Source organism: Brassica oleracea, chromosome C1 (genome assembly GCF_000695525.1).
Source record: "Brassica oleracea var. oleracea cultivar TO1000 chromosome C1, BOL, whole genome shotgun sequence".
Classification (NCBI taxonomy): Eukaryota; Viridiplantae; Streptophyta; class Magnoliopsida; order Brassicales; family Brassicaceae; genus Brassica; species Brassica oleracea.
The window spans coordinates 14,180,033-14,189,032 of record NC_027748.1 but is presented as its reverse complement, the minus strand read 5'-3'; the positions used below and the strand labels follow the sequence as shown (position 1 = coordinate 14,189,032).

General features: G+C 35.4%; 4 protein-coding genes across 4 annotated transcripts; 1 reads left to right on the top strand and 3 right to left on the bottom strand.

The window, feature by feature from the left end:
- Positions 1-336: 336 nt before the first annotated feature.
- Positions 337-1,489, top strand: LOC106298897. The gene is made up of 3 exons (XM_013735031.1): positions 337-840; positions 965-1,051; positions 1,172-1,489. The coding sequence occupies exons 1-3, from the start codon at positions 559-561 to the stop codon at positions 1,295-1,297; spliced, it is 495 nt and encodes a 164-aa protein (XP_013590485.1). The 5' UTR covers positions 337-558; the 3' UTR covers positions 1,298-1,489.
- Positions 1,490-1,545: 56 nt separating this feature from the next.
- LOC106302427 lies at positions 1,546-1,964 on the bottom strand. Its single transcript, XM_013738941.1, has one exon. It carries the CDS (start codon positions 1,848-1,850, stop codon positions 1,662-1,664), a length of 189 nt encoding a protein of 62 aa, XP_013594395.1. The 5' UTR covers positions 1,851-1,964; the 3' UTR covers positions 1,546-1,661.
- Positions 1,965-2,969: 1,005 nt separating this feature from the next.
- On the bottom strand, positions 2,970-4,284 carry LOC106332427 (cold shock domain-containing protein 3-like). The gene is made up of 3 exons (XM_013770887.1): positions 4,221-4,284; positions 3,931-3,972; positions 2,970-3,889 (listed from the first exon to the last, which is right to left on the bottom strand). The coding sequence occupies exons 1-3, from the start codon at positions 4,282-4,284 to the stop codon at positions 3,378-3,380; spliced, it is 618 nt and encodes a 205-aa protein (XP_013626341.1). The 3' UTR covers positions 2,970-3,377.
- A 3,503-nt stretch (positions 4,285-7,787) lies between these two features.
- LOC106345048 lies at positions 7,788-8,725 on the bottom strand. Its single transcript, XM_013784320.1, has one exon. It carries the CDS (start codon positions 8,577-8,579, stop codon positions 8,391-8,393), a length of 189 nt encoding a protein of 62 aa, XP_013639774.1. The 5' UTR covers positions 8,580-8,725; the 3' UTR covers positions 7,788-8,390.
- Between the last annotated feature and the right edge of the window lie 275 nt (positions 8,726-9,000).

The following is a 9,000-nucleotide window of genomic DNA, read 5'->3' as shown; positions in this document are numbered from 1 at the left end:
AAATTAAATAGAATAAATCTATTCTATTTTTCTATTACATTTCATTCATTTTATTCCAGTCAAGATAAATGGTCAAAAATCCTTGCAATTAATAGAATATGTAATCCCATATTATTTCATTCCAAAGATTGATAATCCAGTTGTATTCAAATCAAAACATTCCACTTTTGATAAACAGTAAATGGAATGAATCTATTCAATTGTTTTAGTACAATGTACATTGCATGCATTTTATTCTATTCCTATTTATTCCATTTATTACTTTTAAAGTTTACAATTTACAGACAAAGGGTTGAATATACAAGTTCTATACCCTGTTGGTGAGTTGTCAATGAGACATCTCAGCCGCACGATCTATTGTGTTCTATGAACCGAACCGAATGTATGGCTGTCTATTAAGCCCATATTCACTTAACGGACCAAAGCCCTTAACAATTGCGCTTGATCGATATTCAAAACAATTTAATATTTAAATTGAACTCGAGACGAAACTGAATCGCTCATCACTCCTTCTCAAACCTCAAAACTGCAGTGGAGGCGCAACGGTCATTTCGAAAGATGGTGAGGACGAAGCGAACCAATAATACTACACGGGAGACGACGATCACCAAGAGAAGAAAGAAGCTCGCTAAGGAAGAAGAAGAAGAAGAAGAAGACGATACACCTCTCACGGGCATCTTCTGTCTTAAACAAAGACAAGACATGAAGATCTTCGAGGACAAAGAGGATTGCTTTATCCTCGATTTCGATCCCAACGATTCGTTTGACTCAGAGAAGCTCTCCTCCTCTGAAAACCCAGAAAGTGACGATGACGTGGCGATTGTCCATGAGAAAGGCCAGGTTTGATTATTAAAAAAAAAAAAAAAAAAAACTCATGGGTTGTTCTGATTTTCTGTAAAGTTTAGGGCTTTTTTCGCATTGATTACTGAATTTAGGGTTTTGTGATTGAATCTGGTGCTTTCAGGTGGCTTGTAGGGATTACCCACACCCAAGGCATCTCTGCTTGAAATATCCATTTGGATCAACCAATCACCAACTCCATTGTAACAACGTAAGACAGATCTGGTGTTATTTTCTAATGTGTTATGTTTGATGTTTGGAAACATGTGTTTTTTTCTTCTGAGCTTCAAGAGTTTGATGATTGTCTTTTTAATGTTGTTGGTGTGTGTAGTGCTACTGTTATGTATGTGATGTGGCTGCGCCTTGCCCACATTGGACGCCTGTTGCTTACGAATCGCATTGTGAAGCATCGGCGGAAAGAAGGTGGAACCGTTTACGGGAGCTTCACCGCAAGTAAACAGGAGTCTTGCTGCTCGCCTTTGTAAAACACCAAACAACAAGTGAAGGACTTTCTGATGGAGTTTTGGGGTTTCCAATGGCAGAAGCTAGATTGATGAATATTATATTATGAATATTGTATGTAACTCAGCCCCCATCTTTAGCTGAATATTATACTTAATAAAATGAATAAAACCTCATTTCTGCTTTACCTTCGCTTTTCGTTTGTACTTTATTACTACTATACACAGAAGACACTCTTTTTTAATTTGCTCATTAAGAGATTACAAGTTATGCAAAGATAGAAGAATAACAGAGTGTTGTGAGTCTTGTGACACGAAAAAATCTCTAACGTGGCTGCTACAATCTTAACGAATTAGAACTCAAAAGTCAACGAGATGTGTGGAGAAGTCCGGAACAGGTGACGAGGAAGGACGAGGCAAGGAGAGACAGCCGATGCGGATATCTCTCCGGCGATCATTGGAACGTCGAGGAATGATTCCGGCAGCTATTTTGGTGAGAGCAGTGGTGTACTCGCAAAGTAACTCAGCAAATATCACTAGTGAAAGCATTGTGTAGAAAGCGAGTTGCACAGCTAAAGTTTCTCCTCGTGGAATAACCTAGAGAATATGAATGTTCTTGAGGAATGAAAATCCAATGGATATCTGAAAGATTGTTTATTTGTTTTGGAAGTGGAGAATGAAGAGGAAATGAATATTCTGAAGAAGGAATGCAGATTTATAGGTGATTTTGTGCGATACCATTGGTTCTGGAATCTCCAACAAGTCAATAATGAACTAATTGAAAAGGATGGATGCTGTCCTCTTAGGACACCAAACATTGGATATTGTTTCAATACAGTGTGTCTAAACTGAACACGGCCTCCAAAAAGCCTTCATTTTAGAAATGGAGTAAAACAAAAATTAATGTTCAATAACTCTAGAGATCTCGTCGCTAAGAAAATTAGATATCACTATTATCAACCAATTACAAGTTTACAATTATTGGCAATCAAATCTTACAAAAGATATTGATGGAAGTTGATTGTTTTCAGTGTGTTTACTAGATAGGCATGTCAGAATTGGTCCAGCGATGGCTGTAGCAAGTTGTAGCGAATTGAATTGATAATACAAGAATTAATAAAGTATACCCAAAATGTCGTTGTTGTGTTTTGAGCTGACCCTCTTATTGAATCTGAAGTGGAGTTTAGAGCAACTCCACTGGTTAGAGACCCTGATGGATTCTAATGAATAAATTAATAGTTAATTTTGTGATTTGAAAAATTAAGAATTCTTGTTAGTCTAATTAATTTTTTCATCATCCAATGGAAGAACCTCATTGAGGTTCTTAAATTTTTTTTTCTTTAAATTGAATGATTTGAAAGAAAAAGATACATAAAGATTTAAATAAAAATGACATAAAAACATATTAAAAATACAAAAACAAATCGTAAACGAGAAAAAGTCGATTAGTTGAAATCTTGATTTGTTCCAAATTTTTGTCATATATTCTCAACAAAATCAGCTTTCAGTTGGTGATCGATCAAGAATGTTATTTCCAAAAAGTTTACCAAAAGTATAAACATTGCGTTTACTAATCCCTCCTTTCACCGGCTAAATTGTACTTCAGCTAATATTCATTTCATCGAAGAGTATGGAAACATCAATATGGCAACCTATTTGAAGCAAAACCATGTCAGAGATTTCCAAGAACAAGCTCTCAAACGAAACAAAACGGAATCGAGAAAGCATCGGGACAGATCTCTAGTCAGATGGTGGATATGAATAACAAGTTAATAGCACGTTTCAATCTTTGCATACGGGAGTGACTATCACATTACATCACACCAACTGTAAAGAACGACAAAGAAACTTAAACTTATGCAATCACACACTATCATTCAAGTTCACACACATATGGGTTATTGCATCAACAAAAACAGTCAATAGGTATGCAAGAACCTGTCATATACGAGCAATATAGAGATCATAAACTCCCAATAAACATTCCAAAGCATCAACAGAAACAACTCTAGCTATCACATCAGAAAACCAATAGAAAGCGAAGAATTTTATGAACATCACTCTTCTTTTTTTTTGTTAAGCAAACGAAGAGCAGTTCCTCGCAAAGTGACCTTCCTCGCCGCATGTGAAACACTTGCCACCACCGCCGCCACCGCCTCCTCTTCCTCTACGATCAAAGTCACGTGCCAAATGACCAATGCCTCCACATTCATAACAAGCACCACCACCACCACCACCACCACCACCAGACTGTCTCTTGCTTGTGCAAACTCTAGCCATGTGTCCAACTCCGCCACATGTATAGCAAGTGTTTCCACCGCCACCTCCACCTCCGACGTATCCGCCGCCGTTTGCCCTGCAATCCCTTGCGAAATGACCTACATCACCACACGTGTAGCATCCCTCACCGCCATATCCACGGCCACCGTATCTGTTCCCACCGGAACCACCACGACAATCCTTCGCCATATGACCAACCTCTCTGCAATTGTAACACTCGACTCCGCCTCCACCGCCAGGAGCAATGACATCGACGGCCTTGGTCTTACCGTCGTTTCCAATCGCGATCGCGTACTCAACCGGCTCAACTTAGCTTTAACAGAATCATTAAGCTCTTGAAGAAACGCACAAGCAGACTTGGCCTTTGATTGACCAACACTCGCTTCATCCACTTCACACATAACAAAAAAAACCCACATAAGATATAATCAATTCCATAGAAGCTAATAACAAAAACCAGTGAGCAGGGAATATTCTCATGAAATTGTTTCCAAGGTCTCCAAGCTCGACTTTGGATCAATCAACGACGGTGATGCTCCCAACTCCACCGAGGACGAGATTCTTCAAGGCCTCAGAGCCAGTAGGGCCACAATTAAGCAAACAGATGCTCGATTCGATGTTCCCAAAACTCTTGATTACTTACGAAGAGCGATAGAATTATAAAGAGAGAAGGGCTGATGAACGAAAAGCTCGTCTCCGCCATCATCGGGAGAGAAAATCGAATGAGAGAGAAGAAGGAGAGAGAGACAGTAAATGGGCTGTGCAATGAATCAATGACACGTAAGGGTTCCTTAGCATTTTTTAAATGGACATATTAAGCACAGGTTCTTTGTTTTTCTTACCTTTTTCATTTTTTTTTTCTCTTTTTCTTTAAAACCTTTCCTTAAGAACCACTGATGGAAGTGGTCTTAGTTGTTAATTTACAACTAATTGTCAATCATCGCTTAATATCAAAATATTAAGTGATAAAGGTGGCTCCATACATGAACGGCGGACGCTGTGACGCGTCTTAGGAAGAAGGCTCTTAGCTAGTTTCACACAGGCCGCCAAATCGCGTGTGAAAGGTCTCTTTATAATACTTGTCAGTTTGCCTCTTTGTTTTGCGGCGATGATGTAAATTAGGCTAGTAGTCTAAATTTCAACTCTTTTTTGAATAAGTCAGTAATTACTTTAAACTTCAAGTCAAACTATATTTTATTTATGTCTAACAAAACTAACTATAAAAAAAACTTGTTCTTAAATCCTAATCAATAAAAGTTAATGTCATTAACCACATAAATAAAAGTGTACACTTCTTTATTTTTTTAAATCTACTTACAATAAAGAGAACAATAAATTATCATTCTAATTGCTGTCTCCATTTATTATTAGAGAAATTCTTGGATTCACCCCCTAAGATGAACTTCTAGATTTACCAACCAATAGTGTTTGAGTATTTGATATTTGATATCTTTTAAAAAAGGAAACACAATTGAATTTCCAAATAAGATTATATTTTCAAAATAAAACAATAAATATACATAAAATAGTTATAAAAAATAAATAAATAAATATTGTTAAACCGTTAGCAAAATACTAAATCATATACCCTAAATCCTAAACTCCAAACCGTAAATTATAAACCTTAAATCTTGGATAAACCATAAACCATTGAAAAAATTTAAACCCTAAATCATACATTAAAAACTAAATCTTAATAACACTAAACCCTAAACCCTAATCACTAAACCCTGAACCCTCGGATAAATCAAAAACTCTAAATCAAAAATATTTAAAATTAAACCCTAGAGTTTATGATTTATCCAAGGGTTCAGAGTTTACCCAAGAGTTTAGGGTTTAGGGATTAGGATTTAGGGTTTAGTATTATTAAAATTTAGTTTTTAATGTATGATTTAGGGTTTAAGATTTTCCAACGGTTTAGAGTTTATCCAAAGTTTAATGTTTAACGTTTAGGGTTTAGGGTTTAGGATTTAGGGTATAAGGTTTAGTATTTTGCCGAAGACTTAACAATATTAATTAATTTATTTTTTGTAACTATTTTTATGTATTTTATTATTTTATTTTAAAAATATAATCTAATTTGGATATTTAATTTTATTTCTTTTTTTTTAAAGATATCAAATATCAAATACTCAAATACTATTGGATGGTGAACCTCTAGGTGAACCCAAGAATTTCTCTTATTATTATCGTTATTGTCTGTTCCAAAGTTCTGATTTATTATGAAAATAACAGGGCAAAGGAAAGAAGAAGGGAAATGACATTTTACATTTTGTTCAGACTACTCTTCAAAGTAAGAATTTTCTACCCAATTATTTTGAATCTTCCCATATAACTATATAAACCATAGATTTTTCCAATTTAGTGGATGCCGTTAGATCCTTTAGGTTGGGATACCAAATTTGGAGAGTTAAATCATAAAAGTGTGTTGATTATTAGTGGATGCTATTTGCTATTTGATTCGGGGATCAACTGACCAGCAGCATTTATATATGAAAACAGTCACATGGATACAAACTCCTTCAACCCGAATAAAGACGATCGTGGATCAAGTTGTGCACCGCAGCTTTCATATACACAATTCCTTACACTTATAACGTTTTATATAAAGTGTCTTACTGAAATACTGCTTAATCATTTTGATAAATCCAAGAACACCAACTAAATGCGACGATTTTACATTGATAATCTTTTGAAAGATAAAAGATATGGTAAATTATAATAACAATGGATGTAGATCGTTTGTTTTGACAGCTGATATGTGTATTATATCAAGCTTGTACCCAAAACGTGACTCGGGAACATCACTAGTACAAAATATCAGGTTACATATTTATGTATGCATGCATTACCTTTTTTTTTTTTGTCAAGTATGTGAATCTTCATTAACAGAGTAATGATACAAAGAGATACAATAGGTTCCGAAGAAATCAAATCCTAGTGAATCTATAGATGCTAAACATTGCAGATGTGCCTAAGAGGGCCACACAAAAAAAGTAAAAAGAACCCTCTTAGAACAATAAAAGGTTTGATCGGAGATCAAAGCTTTAACTAGATAAGATAGCATAAGCAACTACAGTATTAGGTTTCAGTAGACCTCAAAATAGAAATGATACCCTGATACATAATTATATACAAACACTTTACACTTACAACATTTTTGGGTAAATAGATTTGAAAGCATAACGCATACACACGCGATATAGAAGCAACAAACCGAATGATGTTCTAGTGGTAACTAATGAATACATAGAACATTGATTAACAAAAATAAGCTATACCCATTATGGAAGATAAGAATAAAGATAGGTGTGAAAGCCGGTTTAGGCCTAAGCTACATGAGAAAGACGCTACATGAGAAAGACGCCGTGAAAATTGTAAGTGATCAAAAGATTTGTCTTTATTGCATAATTGCGAGTTTTGAAAAATAAGGAGTAAGGAAATAACCACGTCCACAACTCCATATAGTCCTAAATATAGAGACGTCTACGAGTAGTTTGATGTGTGTGGTCTTGTCTCTAGAAATCCATATACTTTGCTTTTGACACTCCCATCTATCCACCTAACCATTATTTTCCCTCTTTAAATTTCTCGAATATCTCTTTCCCTTTCTACATGTATACATCAATGTAACTACAATGTTGACATATTTTATCAATTAAATCAATATGAACGAAATTAGATAATCTCCTTTTGATTATTTCAATTATTTGAGAAAGAAAACACACATGCACTGACTGAGCATATCATACCCTACCACATATTAACAGCCTAAATAACCACATATATCAATTTCAAAGATACTAGTAAATCGGCTTCAAATGGTGTGGTCCACTGGAGGAAGACGATAAACCTGACTTTTATGCCCCACGAGTATTAAAAGTTTTCTTGCCCAACTCTTGTGTGGATATTGGATGACCAGCGAGGTCCATAAATTTTCTTTCCCATCTCTTGTGTCGGATATTCACTTTTGTCTGAGTTGATCCAGCTGACCTACTGGTCCAAACAGCCAAATTGAGAGATGGCATAACATAGCGATGTAAGTTTTTTTCATACAAAAATTAATGGTCCATAGGACGATTGCAAATCATTTCAACGTAGGAAATTAACTGCAAATGAATTTTACAGATTTACTATCCTACAAAAATAAATATTTAAAGTATGAAAAAATCCTGAAAATATAATTACATGCGATTGGTTCATTTGTTTTGAACTTTATTTTATTTGTCTGAAAATATAAATTACTTATTAATTCTAGTAAGTTCTCTAGTCCCGTCTTTAGTCATTTCACTAACTTTACTGAACACATTCAAGTAAAAGCGATAGTTAACAAGTTACTTTCTCAAGTTGATTACTTTGGGACCATATAGCTACGAGCCTACAAGCTACCTTGTTGGTTTAAAAGTGAATTAACAGAAGCTAAACAGACAAATGCGTCTTGACAGAAAAGTGAAACTAGAACAGAACATATATAGGCTTTCCAGCATATGTTCAGTCTGAAACGCGAAAGCGAGATTCTCATCCCACAGCCGAAATATATATATTTTTTAAGAAGAATGAAAAGGTCAAAATTAAGAAACACTGTAAGATCAAGAGTTCATCAACCTCTATTTATAATTGGATTGTTGATACAATTTTACAAAGCTATGATCAAGAATCTAGATGAAGCTTCCTCAGCTAAAAAAAAAAGTAACAGAAAAAGAGAGACACGATCAGAGGGAAAATAAAAAGTCTCGGCCGTCACAATATCCTAGTAGCTCCGGTGAAAGCACAACACTGAGATCTGAAAGAAGTCCTTTGGGGCGCATATCAGAAGTCAACGAGATGAGAAGATAAATCTGGAATAGGCGACGATCTAGGAGGACAACGCAGAGAGAAACCACCGATCCTTACAACATCTCCGTCACCTCGCCGTCTAGGAAGAATACCAGCTGTGAGTTTCGCGAGGGCCGCCGTGTACTCGAGCAGTAGCTCAGTGATGATAACAACAGAAATCATGTTCAGAAGTGATAGTGGATATATATTCTTCTCAAAGGATTCGCCGGAAAATCTAGAAGTTCTCTGCCTTTTAAATTGTCTTTCTCTTTAGGAAATGGTGTTGGGATTGAGAGACACACCACCATTTATATAGGCCATAAAATCTTAGAGCTCCACAAGTGGTTCTAGATACTCGTACTCGTATATCACTTTCCTGAGTTATTTTATTTTATGCTTTTTTTTAGTAACTTGCCTCGTGTCACGCGCTGTAGACAATAGTCACACAGCGTTGGCAAAAAGACAATACTTTGCTTTCGTACTAGCATTAACTCGCAATTTACTCAGAATGAGATTATTAATTTGATTATTTTTCAGATAAAAAGACGTAGATTTGTTCAATCTGGATATCAATTCGGTTTCAGAATGAATTTTTTTTTTGATT

What these genes read in the sequence shown, in the direction of transcription:
- LOC106298897 (XM_013735031.1), top strand. Translation starts at nt 559, where the DNA reads ATGGTGAGGACGAAGCGAACCAATAATACTACACGGGAGACGACGATC. An exon ending in TTGTCCATGAGAAAGGCCAG is followed by an intron (nt 841 to 964) that starts GTTTGATTATTA and finishes TGGTGCTTTCAG; the next exon opens with GTGGCTTGTAGGGATTACCC. An exon ending in ACCAACTCCATTGTAACAAC is followed by an intron (nt 1,052 to 1,171) that starts GTAAGACAGATC and finishes TGGTGTGTGTAG; the next exon opens with TGCTACTGTTATGTATGTGA.
- LOC106302427 (XM_013738941.1), bottom strand. Translation starts at nt 1,850, where the DNA reads ATGCTTTCACTAGTGATATTTGCTGAGTTACTTTGCGAGTACACCACT.
- LOC106332427 (XM_013770887.1), bottom strand. Translation starts at nt 4,284, where the DNA reads ATGGCGGAGACGAGCTTTTCGTTCATCAGCCCTTCTCTCTTTATAATT. An exon ending in AATTCTATCGCTCTTCGTAA is followed by an intron (nt 3,973 to 4,220) that starts GTAATCAAGAGT and finishes TTATGTGTGAAG; the next exon opens with TGGATGAAGCGAGTGTTGGT. An exon ending in ATCAAAGGCCAAGTCTGCTT is followed by an intron (nt 3,890 to 3,930) that starts GTGCGTTTCTTC and finishes GTTAAAGCTAAG; the next exon opens with TTGAGCCGGTTGAGTACGCG.
- LOC106345048 (XM_013784320.1), bottom strand. Translation starts at nt 8,579, where the DNA reads ATGATTTCTGTTGTTATCATCACTGAGCTACTGCTCGAGTACACGGCG.